Source organism: Staurois parvus, unplaced genomic scaffold (assembly GCF_062004578.1).
Source record: "Staurois parvus isolate SC_StPar_1 unplaced genomic scaffold, SC_StPar_1.0 ptg001199l, whole genome shotgun sequence".
Taxonomy (NCBI): Eukaryota; Metazoa; Chordata; class Amphibia; order Anura; family Ranidae; genus Staurois; species Staurois parvus.
In genome coordinates this window covers 283,946-302,930 of record NW_028318995.1, presented here as the reverse complement: position 1 = coordinate 302,930, position 18,985 = coordinate 283,946, and the positions used below count along the sequence as shown (strand labels likewise).

The window sequence follows — 18,985 nt, the reverse complement described above, 5'->3', positions numbered from 1 at the left end:
CCTCTCCTTCTCCAGTGGCTCCTTCAAAGCCAGTGACAAAGGAGCAGAGAAGAGAGCCGTGTCTATAGACGCGCACAGCACGGTTGTGGATTGAGCAGATTCCCATGGTGATACACGGAGAAGAGAAGGAGGCAGGAGCACCTGCGAGAGACCCGAAAAGAAGAGAATCAGGGCTGCTTTATGCAAAACCATTGCACAGGGCAAGTAAGTAAGACATAATTGTTATTTAAAGAAAAAAATACTTTACAAATCACTTTAAAGCTCAACTCCAGGAAAAAAAAATCCGCCTCTATACACCGAGATAGGGGGAAACATATGGAAAAAAAGAAAGTGGGGACTAAATGTGTCCTCTCTTTTATAGAGCGGTCAAACTGTCCAAGAAACTAATTTCATTCAATCTGTGAAACCAGGGACCAAGAGTCGGTGGGGAAGTTTGCTTCCATACATCTGAGATGCAAGCACAAGCTGCATTCAACATGTGGGCAGTCAGTGAGTTCTTACAGCGATGCAGTGATACCTTAATAAGTTGTAACAGGTAACCTAAAGGGTCTGTGCTGAGGTCCACCGATGTTAATTGAAAGACAACATTCTTAGCTCTCACCCAGAATTGTTGTAAGGAAGAACATTGCCAAAAAATATGTAACAGTGTACCGGGCTGTCTCTGACACCTCCAGCACATCATGAAGACTTGAGGACAACATTTTTTCATTAACACTGGGACCCTGTACCACCTAGACAACCGTTTGTAGCCCTGTTCCTGAAAGCAGTTAGCAAAGGAAGAGCTATGGGCTAATTGGATGACTTTATTGACTTGTAGTTTTGACAGGGAAACCTGAAAATCAGGCTCTCACTTGTGGATATATGAAGGAACATAGTACTCCAACAACAACGTATACATGGAGGAGAGCTGATGGGGTACAGAAGGTGGATTTTTTTAACTACCCTGCAGTTGGGCTTTAATGCTGAAGCCATTTTCCCTTTGTCCTTTGTTATATGTATTTTGTATGGGCTGGATATAAGCTGTAAAAATAAGTCAATAATGTTACTGTACATATCTCTCAAAGAGGTTGATAGATGAAGCCTTTTTTACCTACATAAGTATTAAAATTGGACACAATGTCTAACCCCTCCCCTCTCTGTTCAAAACTAAAAAAAAAAGTTTTAGAAATACACTTTAATCCAGTGGTTCTTAACCTTGTTGGAGGTACTGAACCCCACCAGTTTCATATGCGCATTCACCGAACCCTTCTTAATTGGAAAAATAAAATATGATTTTTAAAATTCAAAACATAGGTATATATTTATACATAGGTGCACAAAATGAACAAAACCATTAAGAACAAAGAACAAAACCATTAAAACATGATTTTCACACAAAAACAAAAACATAATAATGAATATTTACTGCACGAATCATATGAGTCGGGTGTGGGTCTTCACCTCTGCCGAACCCGCGAGACTGACTCACTGAACCCCTGGGGTTCGATCGAACCCAGGTTAAGAACCACTGTTTTATAGTAATTCATCCCCCATAGTAATTCATCCCCCCTATAGTAATTCATCCCCCATATAGTAATTCATCCCCCATAGTAATTCATCCCCCATATAGTAATTCATCCCCCATAGTAATTCATCCCCCATATAGTAATTCATCCCCCATATAGTAATTCATCCCCCATAGTAATTCATCCCCCCTATAGTAATTCATCCCGCATATAGTAATTCATCCCCCATAGTAATTCATCCCCCATATAGTAATTCATCCCCCATAGTAATTCATCCCCCATATAGTAATTCATCCCCCATAGTAATTCATCGCCCATATAGTAATTCATCCCCCATAGTAATTCATCCCTCATAGTAATTCATCCCCCATATAGTAATTCATCCCCCATAGTAATACATCCCCATATAGTAATTCATCCCCCATATAGTAATTCATCCCCCATAGTAATTCATCCCCCATATAGTAATTCATCCCCCATATAGTAATTCATCCCCCCTATAGTAATTCATCCCCCATAGTAATTCATCCCTTATATAGTAGTAGTAAGTAAGTAGCAAGTAGTAAGCCAAGTCCCCCCTGTGTCAATTCACTTACCTTTGCTCCGCGCGTTCCTCTCACCGTATTCCCGCGCCGTTCCGGTCTTCAGGGCGGAACGCTGCCCCGCCTGCACACATCCTGACAGCCAATCACTGGCTATCAGGATGTGAGTGGCAGCGAGACTGGCCAATCATTGCATTTGAGCGCGCTGCCCTGGCTGTTTTTTTTTTTGGATCACGCTGCAGAGTCCCTGCCGCCCGAGAGGAGGGAGGGGAGCGGGCGCCCGGCACACAAGAGCCGCATTAAAGCGTGTAAAGAGCCGCATGTGGCTCGCGAGCCGCGGCTTGCCGACCACTGGGCTAAGCGATGTTGCGTGACCACCTGCAGCCAATGATGGACAAGCGGGGCATGTCATCACGAATCATATGAGTCGGGTGTGGGTCTTCACCTCCGCCGAACCCGCAAGACTGACTCACTGAACCCCTGGGGTTCGATCGAACCCAGGTTAAGAACCACTGCTTTAATCAGATATATTTCCAAAGCAAACTGTTATCTGAGCCAATGATGTCATACAATAGCCATTCAAATTTAAGATTACTGGAAATTTATAGCATGATTTGTAATACATAATCTTTCATACCTAAAAACCTCAAACAGAAAAACTGAAAAGAAATGACATTAGATCCATGTTCTATTTCTTTTTATCTCATTGACATTCATTTGTAACATGACTAAACTCCAGTTTTATATAACAACTATACGTTAATTACTGAGATTAGGTCAATAAACTATTAGCAGAGGTCTTAATGATTCAGTAAACCAATGAACTATTGATAAACAGTAACCCATAATAGCTGCAATTAAGACTGAGCGTATACCTACAACCTTTGGAATAAGCAATCATGGCTACACCTGACAAAAATCATGTACAAAGTTGTTCACTGGATGCCTTTGCTGTCATTTTCTGTAGCTGGGCATCACGTACATCCCTGTACCTTTAAGGAGGGATCGGCTCCTCCAGGCACACCTACCCTTAATCTATCCATTGGTATATGTGCTCCTACTATGGAGGCTCTGGAGATTTTAGAGTTAGGACCACAGTATACAGAGGACCCTTGATGCAGAACTGTGGATTAAGCATGTATTTGCAAATGTGTGCAAACAAAACCTGCTTTTAAAGCAAACCATTTGACAGGGCCAAATTGGTTGTTTTGCAGGCTGATTGGTAAGTGTTACTGGGAAATCTTTTGTTTATTTGTGATGTGCATTGCCCTTCCATGTGCATCTTACTGCTAAGGCTGGTTATAGGTTGGGACGGCTGCCTTTTTTTTGTACATTATGAAAAGGGTCTCAGAATAACAGTCCAAAAGCACATTTTGGGTACACTTTAGGTACAGGAACACACAGGTAGGTCCACATGAAATGTTAGCTGTTTATTACCCATGTTTTTAAAATCATGAATTAGAATCTTTCCACATGGGGTACTTTTGACAACACCAGAGTACAACTTGTTTGGCTCTCTGATGGACATTTGTACTGCCCCACCTTTATTCCAGCACCTGGTCTTATTAGTCTGGCACCAAGAATGATCTGAGGATGCAGGTGTCAAATACTATATGGATGCAACAGTTTATTCATATCTGATATAATACATATATATTTATACACTATGATTATATATTATATATATATAATATGTCATCTCCAGAAATAGAAGAATACAAATAAGAAGAATTTACTTAGAATTTAAAATATTTTAATGTTTATTATTTCTAGATGGATCACGAGCATCATCAAGTTCCAAAGTATTTCAGCCATGGCTGTTGGGTCTGACAGCAACAGTGGTGTTCCTTTTCATTGTGTTTACCTTGATGATAATAAATAGAGTGTTCTGCAAGAAGAACAAGTATGTACAATACTCTCTGAACAATGTTACGCTTTGCATTATATATCAAAAACCCTTGTGAGCTGCTATGTTACAAATACTCAATTTTGTGAATCGCTCACACCATAAACATTCTTATATAATGTGTTTAAGTGACAAAATTAATAACCATAAAGTGCCGCGCTTCACATTACTATAACATTATTTTTATATTTAAATTAAAAGTCCTCAGTCCCATAATAATCCTGTATATACACATCATCCACGTGCACTGTAACCACAATCCTCAGTGTTATGCCTCTATGATTAACTTCTTCAATCTCTTATTCACCACTCCATGCCAGTACAATAAAAATTATGTAGATGCCCTCCACCACTGTGCTCTCACCTGCAGTATATGACCGTACCATTAAGTAAGATCATATACTCCTTAGCTGTTATAGCTTCACTCAGCAATCCTCCTCAGCCACACATATATAGAAAGAGAAACTCCCAAACATAGTGCTTATCCTTTTAAAACCTTTTTATAACCAATAAAAACAGACTTCCAGACATACGCTCACATTATTCTGGTGCTAATAATAATCAATAATACACAGATTCTAACAGTGTATAGTTACCATACTGTCTCACATTCCGAGCGTAATGACGTTCATGCTATCATCCAGCACCTCCTCATTGTATTACGCCACAGGGTCATGGGGCTTCATCAGGTGGATATACCTGATATCAGGGGATATAAAGCAAAAAGAGGAGACGTGGATGAACCTTGTCTATAAGGGAATGTTGCAATGAGTCTTATATGAGAGATGCAATCGTTGTATGACCTTACTTCATGGTAGTCATATACTCCAAGAGAGAGCACAGTGGTGGAGGGCATCTACATCACTTTTATTGTACTGGCATGGAGTGGTAAATAAGAGATTGAAGAAGTTATTCATAGAGGCATAACACTGAGAATTGTGATTACAGTGCACAGTGATGCATACATAGGAATATTATTGGACTAAAAATAATGTTATAGTAATGTGAAGCGCTGCACTTTATGGTTTTCATTGGTGTAGAAACAGGTTTTACTCATTGAGTATTAAGACAGGATAACAATGAGCCTGTGGATGAACCAGAAACCCAAACCTCTCCTCTGAAGCACTGTAAAGCGTGAGTGTGCTCACTGTTCTTAAATAAAGCCTCGTACACAAAATGAGAATATCACTGCTTTCAAAGCGATTGTGTGATAACCTGATTGTTGGTACACAGTGTTTGGATAATTTCTCATGAATTTCATGATTGGCTCCCAAAGGGACAAACATGAAAATTTTTCTTGCACCATACCATGACTAATGATTTTCATTTAATCAGTACATTATTCATTAGAAAACAAAAATCAGAAGACCAAGACAATACATGCTCAGAAACAAACTAATACATTACAATACAATACAATACATTGCATCACTTCCAAACTTGTATTCCGTTGTACAAGAATTTTCATAACTTTAGTAACTTTTTAATTTTCAATATGAGACTAGCATGCAAAGAAAACACCAGACAATAATTTGTCCCATATTCTCATCTTGTGTACGAGGCTTAAGAAATGAACCACTTGTTTTTTAATGACATGACCTTCTGTTTTAAGTTGACAATGCTTTAATTTACATGCCTAAGTGGAGATTGTTTTTCCGTTCCTTTACACCTCACTGATTATAAACTGTTGAGTTATTCCATCTTGACATACCCTAAGCCTTAGAATGCCTTTACACAGGTGGTTTGACCAGATCACTCTGTCAGTCAGGTTGATCTGAATGGAAAACTCACTGTTAGTCTATGGCAGTGTTTCTCAACTCCAGTCCTCATGGACCCCCAACAGGTCATGTTTTCAGGATTTCCATTATTTTGCACAGGTGATTTGATCAGTTTCACTGCCTTAGTAATTACCACAGCTGTTTCATCTGAGGGAAATCCTGAAAACATGACCTGTTGGGGGTCCATGAGGACTGGAGTTGAGAAACACTGGTCTATGGGAAGGTGGATATAAACAGACATTTAACCACTTGCCCTCCAGAAGATTTACCCCCCTTCCTGACCAGGCCATTTTTTGCTATTTTGGCACTCCGCTATTTCATCTAATAATTGCGCAGTCATGCAATGCTGTACCCAAACAAAATGTATGTATTTTTTTTAACACAAATAGAGCTTTCTTTTGTTGGTATTTGATCACCTCTGGATTTTTAATTTTTAGCACTATAAACAAAAAAAGACTGAAACTTTTGAAAAAAACTATATTTTTTTACTTTTGGTTAAAAAAATATATAGTAAACTAAAAGTTAGTCATAAATGTAGGCCAACATGTATTTTACTACATGTCTTTGGTAAAAAAAAAATCCCAAAAAGTTTTTATTATTGGTTTATGTGAAAGTTATAGCGTCTACAAACTATGGTATAGATACTGGAATTTACAGCATTTTTTTTTTGCTATATGGCGCTGCACTGGTTTAACTGACAACTGCACAACCATGCAATGCTGTGCATAAATGAACTTTATGTAATTTTTTCCCCTCAAATAGAGCTAACTTTTGGTGGTATTTGATCACCTTTGGGTTTTTTATTGTTTGCGCTATAAACAAAAAAGCCTGAAAATTAAAAAAAACCCATTATTTTCTCATTTCTGTTATAAAAAAATATCTAATAAACTCAAGTTCGTCATAAATTTAGGCCAAAATGTATTTTGCTACATGTCTTTGGTGGAAAAAATCCCAATAAGTGTATATTAATTGGTTTGTGTGAAAGCTATAGCATCTACAAACTATGGTATGGATACTGGAATTTACATAGCTTTTACTTTCTGACTGCCCACATTTCTTGAGGTGCTAAAATGCCAGTACAAACAATCCCAAATGACTCGTATTTAGAAAGTAGACACCTTAAACTATCTGCTGTGAGGCATGTTGAGTCCAAGGAAGATTTATTTTTTTTCCACAAGTTTTTGGAAAATTACAAAAAAATGTTTGTTTTTTTATTTACACAAAGTTGTCAATTATATGGTAAATTGCTCACACATGCCAAGGATATATTTGGAATTACACCCCAAAATATAGTCTGCTACTTCTCCTGAGTATAGGGGCACCACATGTTGAGACTTTTTTGGAGCCTAGCTTCATACAAGAGCCCAAAATCCAGTGACCACTTTGTAAGCCTGAAGGTGTGTAGCTTCCTCATTTCACTTCCAACTGCTTGTAAAAGCAATAATGTGGCTAATTAGTCACTAGGATTGCTTTTACATGAAAATCGATCTTCGGCTGAAAAAAAAAAATTATACCCGGATGATACCTGCAGCTACAGGCATCATCCTGGTATAACCACTCAAAGTCCAGTGATGTACCAGTACGTTGCTGGTCCTTGTTGGGCATTTATGTTATGTTCTTTATTTTTATTTTTATGCAGCCTGTGGGCTGAATGAAAAAAAGAGAAGAAATCTCTGCCAGAAAATTTGTGTGGTATGCCCACCATTAGAATATACCGCCCTGCATCCACCCACTGCTAGTGGTGGGCATAAATTAAATGTTGTTTTTATTTCATTCAGCACGTGAGCTGAACGAAAAAAAAAAGAACCTAACACATTCCTCCATTCACATCAATCGATGTGCATGAAGAAATCTCTCCCAAAAAATGTATTATTGATTCCAGGACTTGTAGCTGTTTCATCGATCTGTCCTTCGCGGCCCAGCAACACATCCCACTACAACCCAAGGAACAAGGACTTAAAGTTTTTCTGGATGATGGGTCTTGTATTAAATCTTGACTTGTAACTAAATAGACCCAACCTCTCCTGACTACTACATCTATCCACCACTAAGAACTGCTGTGTTTAGACGCAATTGCCTCACCTTTATTTCCTGTCATCTTGGGTCTACCATGGATACAGGCCCATAATCCACAAATTGACTGGAACACTGGAGAGATTCAGTTCCTATCTTCCTACTGCCAGAAACATTGCCTTCCAGTGTCATCTCTGCCACACACCACACTACTATGCATGCTCAAGCCGTCCCACAGGCCTACCATGAATACTTGGATGTCTTCAGAAAACGAGGAGCAGATACCTTTCCCCTCACAGACCTTATGACTGCCACATTGAACTTCTGCCTGGAGCTGAGATTTCCTTTGGCCGTATCCTACCCTTGTCTGAGCGTGAATTAGGGGCCTTAAAGTACTACCTTGACGAGAACCTCCTGAAAGGGTTAATTTGTACGTCTACATCTTCGGCTGGGGCATGAATATTATTTGTGGAGAAAAAAGATCATTCCCTCCGGCCATGTGTGGATTATCGTGATCTGAACAAGGTTACGGTAAAGAATCGTTATTTCCTCATAGATTGTAAGCTCGAAAGAGCAGGGCCCTCAATTCCCTCATGTTTTGCATTGTATTGATATTGTTCTGTCCCCCTTTGTAATGTACAGCGCTGAGCAAACTATTGGCGCTTTATAAATACTGTATAATAATAATAATAATTTCCTTCCCCTGATTCCTGAGCTTTTCCAAAGACTCAAATCTGCAGTTATTTTCACAAAACTGGACTTAAGAGGGGCCTATAATTTGGTCCGTATCGGAGAAGGGGATGAATGGAAGAAGGCCTTTCGTACTCGATTTGGCCATTTTGAGTATTCGGTCATGCCCTTTGGATTATGCAACGCACCAGCTACCTTTCAGCATTTTATCAATGACATCTTTAGAGACTTTCTAGATATTTTTGTCATAGTGTATCTAGGTGACAATTTGATATTTTCCGTATCCTTGGAGACACATCGGGAGCATGTTGAAAGTGTTCGGGGACGGCTCCGTCAGCAAGGACTCTATGCCAAGGCTGACAAATGCTACTTTGAGCAACAGAGCATTCAGTTTCTTGGCTTGATCATATCCACAGCCGGGATTAGAATGGATCCACAGTATGTGTCAGCAATTCTGGAATGGCCAACCTCAACAGATAAGAAAGGAATTCAGCGATTTATATGATTCGCTAATTTTTACCGCAAGTTCATTAAGAATTTCTCAGCTCTCATCACGTCAATCACGCAACTCACCAAGCAAGGCGTCCATTTCCACTGGACTTCTGAGGCACAGGCCACTTTTAAAGCTTTGAAAAAGCTATTTACAACTACTGTCCTGAGCCTGTCCTGAGCCATCCGGATCCTACTCTGCCCTACATTCTAGAAGTGGATGCATCGGAAATAGCAGTTAGGGGAGTCCTCTCCCAATGCCAAGGACTCAAGGACCTGATCCATACAGTCGCATTCTTTTCACAAAACTTTCCTTGGCCAAAAGAAATTATGATGTAAGTGACCGGGAACTTCTTGTAATTAAAACAGCTCTGGAAGAATGGAGATATCTGTTGGAAGAAGCCACGCATCCAATTCTTATATATACTGACCAGAAGAATCATGAACATTTAAGAACTGCAAAACGCCTCAAGCCACGTCAGGCCCGATGGGCACTGTTCTTTTCAAAATTTGCCTTCCATATCACCTATAGGCCAAGAATAACAAACCTGATGCATTGTCATGCATGTTTGAGGATCCTAAAGACACTCCGCAACCGGACACTATCTCGCCAGCAGGGAATTTTCTGCTTCTACAAACCAGCCTCTTGTCACGATTGCAGCAAACATCAGCAGGAACACCCAGCCCTCCCGGGGTCACGTTGCAAGGCAAAGATGGTCTACTGTGGAAGGATGAACAAATTTTTGTACCAGAAAATGTGCGGGTTCCTGTCTTGGGATACTGCCATGATCACCCCTTGGCAGGCCACTTTGGGGTGTACAAGACTGTTGGGTTAGCACAACGTACATTCTGGTGGCCAGATATGAAAAAGGACTGTAAGGCCTACGTGAATGCATGTACTACCTGTATTTTGAATAAAAGTACCCGAAATAGGGCCTGGGGGTTGCTCAGACCTTTGCCCATACCAGATAGACCATGGAAGATGATCTCTATGGACTTTATAGTAGAACTTCCACCTTCTGAAGGATGTACCGCTATCTTCGTGGTAGTGGATCGACTATCAAATATGGCCCACTTTTTGCCTCTGAAAAATACACCATCTGCTATTGAGACTGCTCATGTCTTTGTCAAAGAAATTGTCAGGCTCCATGGAGTTCCTGCAAACATTGTCTCAGACTAGGGGGTTCAATTTACATCAAGATTCTGGAAGGCACTGTGTGAAACCTTGAAAATTGATTTGAAAATTTTTCTTCAGTTTATCACCCACAGACCAACGGGCAGACAGAACAGACAAACCAAACTCTGGAGCTGTACATTCGGTGTTTTACTTCATGTGTCCAGGATGACTGGGTATCACTGCTGCCGCTAGCAGAGTTTGCTTACAATAATTCCAGTCATTCGGCTACCAAGCAGTCCCCATTTTTTGACAATTATGGGTTTCACCCCACCCTCTTACCTGATCTTACCCTAAAATCTTCTGTTCCAGCTGCCCAAAGCACCTTGGATTTTTTTCAACCGTAATAACAAATTGTTACAGGAGACACAAAAGCTCAGGAGGACAACAAGAAGGCTTTTGATACAAAAAAGAAGGGGAGAACTGATCCTACAGCCGGGACACTGAGTCTGGCTTGCCACAACAAACTTGAAGATGGCATGTCCTTTGAGGAAGTTGGCACCCAAGTTTGTGGGACCATTCCCAGTAAGCCAAAAGATTAATGATGTTTCATATGAACTAGCATTGCCGGAATCCTTTAGAGTCCACCCAGTATTCCATGTATCCTTACTGAAACCTGCAGTGCCAGATACCTTCCCTGATCGGAGATCAAGACCTCCCAAACCTGTAATTATTAATGGGGATGAGGAATTTGAGGTTGAGGCTATCGTGGACTGAAGAAGAAGAAGGGGTCGGATACAGTATTTGATTAAACAGAAAGGGTATTCCTGGGAGCAGGGCAGGTACAGAATGTGGATGACTTGATTCATGCATTTTTTCACAGTCACTCACAAAAGAGGAACCAGTTGGGCATCCAAAGGCTACCCATAGGGAGAGGGCAATGTCAGGAAAGGCCTGTCCATAGTGTAAGTGAGTGTTTGTGTCGCATAAATATGCGCATGCGCAGAACAATAACGGGTCACACAGATGTGTATGGATTTGGGCAAAGGTGTGCACAATTGCATGCGTACTCGCGCATCCAGGTGCACGCCTATCACTAATGCTGGTGCCAAAAGGGCTATTTAAACTGGCTGCAGTCTTTTCTCATTGCTGTTTGGTCTACAGCTTCTGAGTGTGTTCCTGATTCTTGTGCCCAACCTCTGATACTTGTTCCTGATCTTCGCTTGTCTGCTACCTGTCCCAAACTCGGCTTGCCTTGGACTACTCTTCTGCCTCCTGATCTTATCCGATTGTACCTCCGTTGCTGACTTGGCCTGTGACCTGACTTCTCTGCCGCCTATGGTTGATCTGCCCAACTGTTACCGACCCAGCTCATCTGTCCTTGCATCTTCCATCCTGCTGGCTACAGTCCATCAGTCCAGCAAGTCCGCATCTGGATTCTGCTCCCTGCTGTAACCTAAAACTTGCTGTTGAGCAAGATCTGTGCCTAGCTGTCCACCTTCAACCTGTCCTGCTTCTTCACCTGCCTGTGGACTTCCACTCACGCACATACTACTGGACTGATCACAGGCACTCATACCTCACCGTGCTCCTGTGGCTACTGTCCCACCATCAGTGGCCCTCAAGCCGGAGCTGTATGGGAGCCCTGCCTCTTCACATCAGGCTCACTATCTAAGGTACTTGACACACACTGATGAAGCTGCACTGCTCAGAAATATAAGTATACTTTATTGGATACAAAAGTATCATAAATTAAAATATTAAATTGCAAGAGGATAAAAACCCAACTCCAACCTCTGTAAACAACATAAAAACAAAATAGCTGAGTTTCTCCACTCCCCCAGCAGAAAATGATCTTCCATGAACTGTCCCTCTGTATCATCATGCCCTATGCAGGGCGATAGATTCCTTTCTGTTTGATTGGGTGTCAGACACCACACGAAGGGAAGTCCAGTCAGAGGGCACACAGGCAGTAATACAAACACATTTACTAACAGAGTTAGTTAATAATTTATAAACTCTGTGAGGATTCTTTTGCTGCCTTTGTCCTCATAGTAGATTTGTCCTCTATTCATGTCTAGCAGATACTGTGGGGGAGATTTACTAAAACTGGCGAGTGCAAAATCTGGTGCAGTTGTGCATAGTAGTCAATCAGCTTCTAACTTCAGCTTGTTCAATTAAGCTTTGACAATAAAACCTGGAAGCTGATTGGTTTCTATGCAGAGCTGCACCAGATTTTGCACCGTTTTAGTAAATAACCCCCGGGCAGGTGTCAGAGAGAACAGGAAAAGAAGACATTTTGGCTGGAGAAATAATTTATATCTGTTAAATGTACCACTAAAACTGTTTTATCTGCTAATGCAGTATTAAACCAAAAAGAAAAGATGTATTATATTGCAGCTTACCAATCCTTAGATGTGATGGCTGCATTTGTTTTCTTTTTAGGTTTTCTTTATTTTCACCTGGCGATCCAGCCAGTAAGTTTGTTTTTTGTCAACAGAACAATCTGTCCTGCACCTGTAGCAATTAGGGGGTTGAGACAAACCATTTAACACTGACAGTGGTGTTTACAGTGATCAGCATTTATTTACTTACTGTATGTAAAATCTTTTCCCCAAAAGGATGCTGTAACTGCTTACAAAATGTTAGATGGAGATTGGTTTCCATCTGTTATTGTATTTAAGTTTGCTAGTACAGCTAACACTCCCCTCCTCCCAGATTGACAATGCTGCTGTCAAAAGGTGCTCCTGTACTCCTGGAGGCACTCTAATACAGGATATGTATTACTGGCCAGATCACAGGATGAAAACAGAGGGAAAAAAAACTAAAAAAAGAAAACTAATGCAACCACCACATTAAATAATTAGTAAGCTGCAATATATTTTTGGTTTTGAGTGGGTTTAAAACCACTTTAAGCACAAATAAAAAAGGCTGTTTATCTGGCTACAATCACTTCCTGCGCTCTCTGCCTTTGCTGCACTGTTATTAGTTATCTGTGTGAACTACCAAAAGCCACTATATTATGGAGAAGTAGAGGAGTTCTGTAGTGCTAAAACACATCATGTCCTTGGGTGACAACACTGGTCTCCATAGATACAGTGCAGCATTGTCACCCCAGGACAGGAATGAATAAAGAAAAGCCTGAACAAAGAAAACTAATGCAGCCATCATATCCAAGTACTGGTAAAGTGCAATATATAACATATACAGTGAGGAACAGAAGTATTTGAACACCCTGCGATTTTGCAAGTTCTCCCACTTAGAAATCATGGAGGGAAATTTACATTGTAGGTGCATTCCCACTCTGAGAGACAGAATTTAAGAAAAAAAATCAGGAATGTATTTGTCTTGCACTGCTGAACATAAGTATTTGAACACCTGAGAAAATCAGTGTTAATATTTGGTACAGAAGCCTTTGTTTGCAATTACAGAGTTCAAACGTTTCCTGTAGTTCTTGACCAGGTTTGCACACAGTGCAACAGGGATTTTGGCCCACTCCTCCACACAGATCTCCTCTAGATCTGTCAGGTTTCGAGGCTGTCGCTGAGCAACACGGAGTTTCAGCTCCCTCCAAAAATGTTCTATTGGATTTAGGTCTGGACACTGGCTAGGCCACTCCAGAACCTTGATATGCTTCTTACGGAGCCACTCCTTGGTTATCCTGGCTGTGTGCTTCGGGTTACCACCCCCATGCTTCACAGTAGGGATGGTGTTCTTGGGATGCAACTCATCCTTCTTTTTCCTCCAAACACGACGAGTGAAGTTTAGACCAAACAGTTCTACTTTGGTCTCATCTGACCATATGACTTTCTCCCATGCCTCCTCTGGATCATCCAGATGGTCATTGGCAAACTTCAGACGGACATGTGATGACTTGAGCAGGGGAACCTTCCGTGCAATGCATGATTTGAAACCATGACGGCGTAGTGTTCTACCGACAGTGACCTTTGAAACTGTGGTCCCAGCTCTCTTCATGTCATTGACCAGCTCCTCCCTTGTAGTTCTGGGCTGATTCCTCACCTTTCTTATCATCAGTGATACCCCACGAGGTGAGATCTTGCATGGAGCCCCAGTCCGAGGGAGACTGACAGTCGTCTTTAGCCTCTTCCATTTTCTAACAATTGCTCCAACAGTTGATCTATTTTCACCAAGCTGCTTGGCAATTGCCCCGTAGCCCTTTCCAGTCTGGTGGAGATCCACAATTGTGTGTCTGGTGTCTTTTGACAGCTCTTTAGTCTTGCCCATGGTAGTAGTTGGCGTATGACTGACTGTGGGGTGGACAGGTGTCTTTAAAGAGCTCAGACAGTTGCTACTAAGTTAGATTAATGAGTGGAGTAGAGGTGGACTTTTTAAAGGCACAGTAACAGGTCTTTGAGAGCCTGTTTCTTGGGTGTTCAAATACTTATGTTCAGCAGTGCAAGACAAATAAATTCTTTAAAAATCATACAATATGATTTCTTGAATCTTTTTTTAAATTCTGTCTCTCAGAGTGGCAACGCACCTACAATGTGAATTTCAGACCCCTCCATGATTTCTAAGTGGGAGAACTTGCAAAATCGCAGGGTGTTCAAATACTTCTGTTCCTCACTGTATGTTCTATTACATATACATTAACTTTATTTTAAAGTAACAATAACTATATTCAGCTAACACTAACCCTGGAAATAACTAAAATGACTGCACTTTATAACTTTTTCTCATTGTACTAAGGGACAATTGACGTAAAGTGAACCTGTCATGATTGGGCTTATGCAAGAATCACCATTATTGTAGAACAATCCTGCAGTCTTGTTTGTGAAATGTTCATTTTTGGCTCTTTATTTACTTTACTTGATTTTATATTTTCTAGGGATGAGTTTGAGGAGGAAAACAGAGAAAGGTATGGTATCAGTACCCATATTAATTGTATTTTACAGTAATGTGAGTGTAATATGGTCACTGCATCATCAGATACAGCCACTGTTCAGGTATTCAGGCAGCCGTGGCTGTTGCCGCCACTGGACTTCAGTAGATTCCTCCATCCTTGCAGTCCAATTGGCTGAATGAGAGATATCAATTGATTCCCCATTCATGTTAACCAGCAAAATATAATCAGAGATGGATAGGTTTAGAACCCCTGCCATGTATTTATTGATGCCCTTGCCCCGCAATAGATATTTCCCCCTAATTTTTGGAGATAATGTTTACATGGACAGGAAATTATTGAAAATCCTAACAGGGGCCAGGCATCTTTAAAAAACCAACATAGCCTCTAAGGTTAGGTTCAAACCCATGCAGTATGCATTTGATCCGATTCTGCAGTGCGTTTTGCATTTTTTCACATTGTTTTTTACGTGTTTTTTGATGCGTTTTTTTTTTTACTTGTTGCTAGGCAGAATGCATCAAAAATGCATCAAAAACACACTACATGTTTTTCTGCAGCGTCTTCATTGAAGTCTATAGAACCAAAGACACAACGTTTTGCATTTAAAAAAGTCCCTGACCCTTTCCAAAAAACGTACCACGTGAAAACACGGAGATGTGAACCTGTCCCATAGGAAATCATGTTAAGTGGACTTCTGTGCATTTCCGCAAAACGCAGCGGAAAACACATAGGTGTGAACCTAGTCTTAGGCTGTTTTCATACTGGTCTGTTTTCCTTCTTTGTGTTAAAAAAAGCAGAAGAAAAATGCATGACCATTACATCCTATGGAACTCTTCACACTGGTCAGTTGCGGGTCTTTTGCATTTTTCTTGCTGCTTTGCTTGCTGTACTTTTGGTTCATGTTTGGTGAGTTAAAAAAAAACGCACCTCCCCATTGAAATGAATGATAAATGCATCAAAAACTAGTCAAAAACACACCCGCAGTTGCGCTTTTAGTGTGTTTTTTGAGTCACATTTTTTTTTTCACAGATGCAAAAACACAATAAAAACACAGCAAAGACACATATGTATTTTTACTGCATTTTTTAAAGGAAGCAGTGTAAAAGTAGCTTTACTCTTCCTTATATTATCCAAAAACAAAAAAAAGTTGGTTTGGCTGGAATAGGCCTATAGCCTAAATTAAAGCATACATGGCCAAACATGGATCATTTTTGTTGATGAGTCAGCAGCTCGTGGAAAAAAGCAAATGGATTCTCCTGTCCACACAATAGCTGTGCTATTGTAATAGACAGCAGGGACTCCAATACTGTCAGAATACACAGATCAGCACTGCAGCCGATTAGCTGCAGTACTGATCAAAGTATTCTGACAGCAGAAGAACAAAAATTCTGACAGCAGAGGATCAGTTCCAACAGTCCCATTCGAGAAGAGTTGATCATTGGATTGATTTCTCTTGCATGGAAGTGGCAATAGATGGATCAACATTTGGCCAATCCCGGCTGAACCGGCCAAATTTCAATCCATCTATGGCCAGCTTTAGAGAATGGAAATTGTTAACTAATATTACTCTGGCTGAATATCAATTACTGAGACTTCATTTGGACTTTTGCCTTTTAATGCACTATACTCAGCTTCTTCTCCCCACCTTAAGTACATTTGAAGGGCTCATTCAGGTGGGAGGCTAGAGGTGGCTTGATTGCAGCATTCAGATGCAGCTAAAGGATTGGGCCTGCCTGTCCATTTGGACCCTCCATTCTCCTCTATGGAGCGGCGGATCTATATGGACTTGTGTCCGTTTATACCCGCCTTCCTCCAATCCAATCTTGTGTGGCAAAAACAAGTGGAAGGGGATCAGTTCCCCTCCATCTGGGCTGATCGGATTGGATTGGAAGACAATCAGATAAGTAGAGCGGATATGGACCTGTCATCCACCCACTTTGCTCAGCTAAGCAGGGGATCAATGGACAGATTCCCTGCTGAGAAAAATGGATCGGCCCCTGTGAAAAGGGCCAAACTCTGCATCTGAATGCAGTAGCATGACCGCATACAAACTGGACAGTTAGCTGAGTCCAAGGCCAGTCAGAGCCCCCAGTTGTATGTTACAACTTGGATGAGCGTCTAAAGGCACACAGCAGCTGCCCTAGCCATTGATTTTTAAAGGGTACAAATCTGACCATGCCACTGTTGGCCATGGCTCTCCACACATGGAGTGAGCTAATTTCTCTGCTGGTAAGAGAGATAGAGTCTTGCCAATGGTTGCCCATATAAGTGGGCCCTAATAGGTCTTGCTTACCTGAAACAGAACCCCCTGGCACAGTTTACCAATGTACAGTGAAGGAAATAAGTATTTGATCCCTGCTGATTTTGAATGTTTGCCCACTCACAAAGAAATGATCAGTCTAAAAATCGAATGGTAGATGTATTGAAAAGAAATGCATGTCTAACAAATTATGCACTGATTTGCATGTTCAGAGGTCAGACCTGTAGTTGGCCATCAGGTTTGCACACATCTCAGGAGGGAATTTGGCCCACTCCTCTTGGCATATCCTCTCCAAGTCTTTAAGGTTTGGTGGCTGACGTTTGGCAACTCGAACGTACAGCTCCCTCCACAGATTTTCAATCGGATTAAGGTCTGGAGACTGGCTAGGCCACTCCAGAACCTTAATATGCTTCTTCTTGAGCCATGATATCTTCTGTTTTTAATGTCAGATTATCTACATGTGAGTTTAGGTTTGTTTTATGACCCATATTCCTCTTTCTTTTCATGTACCCATAATAGAGCTACCATGAATGTCTATGACAATAATGGATTTTATGAAGAACAAGCTGTTGACAACCAAGTAGGGATGGAGGAGACCAAGAAGAAGGCTAAATGGGAAAATGAAACAGAGGAACAGAAAATCACCGCTATGTGATACCATTGCCAAGTCCAATAGATGGAAGTGTCTTATTTGTTGTGTCATATAAGATGGTCTTGTAGGGGTAGAACTAGTAAATGTTCTCCCTCTTGTCTGCTCAAGTTGTGTTTGGCATTAGGACTGCACTCAGATCCAGTGCCTGCATTTAGCTCCTCAATTCACCATATTGCTTTCTCCCATAATGTAGTCTATTATGAAAGTTCCTTTCTTCTGAATTGTTCTAAAAAGGTTAAATTCAATTAGGATCGTGTTTAGAAAAGACTCCCTATAACAAAGATTACATACATGTATTTTATTTCAAAGTGTACGTAAAATCTAAACTCTTTTTTCGGTCTTGGATGGATTACGGAAGGGTAAGACCCTCTGTCAAACTTTTATTGTTGTCTATGTCTCTGTTGGTGAGATTTTCTCTTGTTCCTTTTACGTCTCTTGGACAGGAAGTGAAGGTAAATCTTCCCAGTAAAATATACCCAAACAGGGGTTTTAACCCTTCCTTACTCTATCAAACACTAAAAATAAAATTGGGCTGTATATACACTTTAACTCTTAAAAGATAACTTTACCTTTTGACAAAAAATAATAAATGCACATTTTTTTTGCAGGTAAAACCTGTGCATTTATTATTTTTGGTTTCAGAAGCCTGTAAAGCATTTCACCAGTGATCAGCAGACCTGCAGACCTGTCAGTATATCTCCTGCAGACCTGTCAGTATATCTGCTTGCCCGTATGGGATGGAACATGTAACATGTTCCCAAAGCTACAAGGGCCTCTGACTACCTTCATACATATGCATGTAAACTATATATTATAAATCATTTTAAGGATGATTAAATACCAGTATATAATAAGAGGTGTATTAATAAAAACATTGAAGATCTGTTTGTCCATATATACATTCATTCTGCATGAGTGCCTGCAACATGGAATTTTACAAGGCTATTTTCTCTTCTGGTTAGATATTCTTAAAGTGATACTAAAGCTAAAAACATGTTTTTAACTTAATGCATTGCTTTGCATTAAAGTAAAAAATGTTTTATATTTCTCTGTCCTTCCCCTTCACACAGGGAAGGGGAAGAGAGGGAAGAATAAATCCAGCGCTGTGCACAACTGCATCTCTTCTCCTCTCTTTTCCTCTTCACACAGCACTCGAGCAGCAGCAGGAGCCT

At 40.6% G+C, this 18,985-nt stretch overlaps 1 protein-coding gene across 2 annotated transcripts in view; it reads left to right on the top strand.

Annotated features, from left to right (window-relative positions):
• The window catches only part of SMIM24 (small integral membrane protein 24), a 28,270-nt gene extending 9,574 nt beyond the window's left edge, over positions 1 to 18,696 (top strand). Inside the window, exons 1-4 of one of the 2 annotated variants that reach the window (XM_089660035.1) lie at positions 36 to 204; positions 3,821 to 3,950; positions 14,887 to 14,916; positions 17,681 to 18,696. In XM_089660035.1, the coding sequence (XP_089516161.1) occupies positions 105 to 204; positions 3,821 to 3,950; positions 14,887 to 14,916; positions 17,681 to 17,816 (396 nt within the window). In that variant the 5' untranslated portion in view covers positions 36 to 104 and the 3' untranslated portion in view covers positions 17,817 to 18,696. Of the gene's footprint in view, positions 1 to 35; positions 205 to 3,820; positions 3,951 to 14,886; positions 14,917 to 17,680 lie in introns of those variants that run through there. The other variant, XM_089660036.1, reaches the window with a different exon arrangement.
• The last annotated feature ends 289 nt before the right edge of the window (positions 18,697 to 18,985 follow it).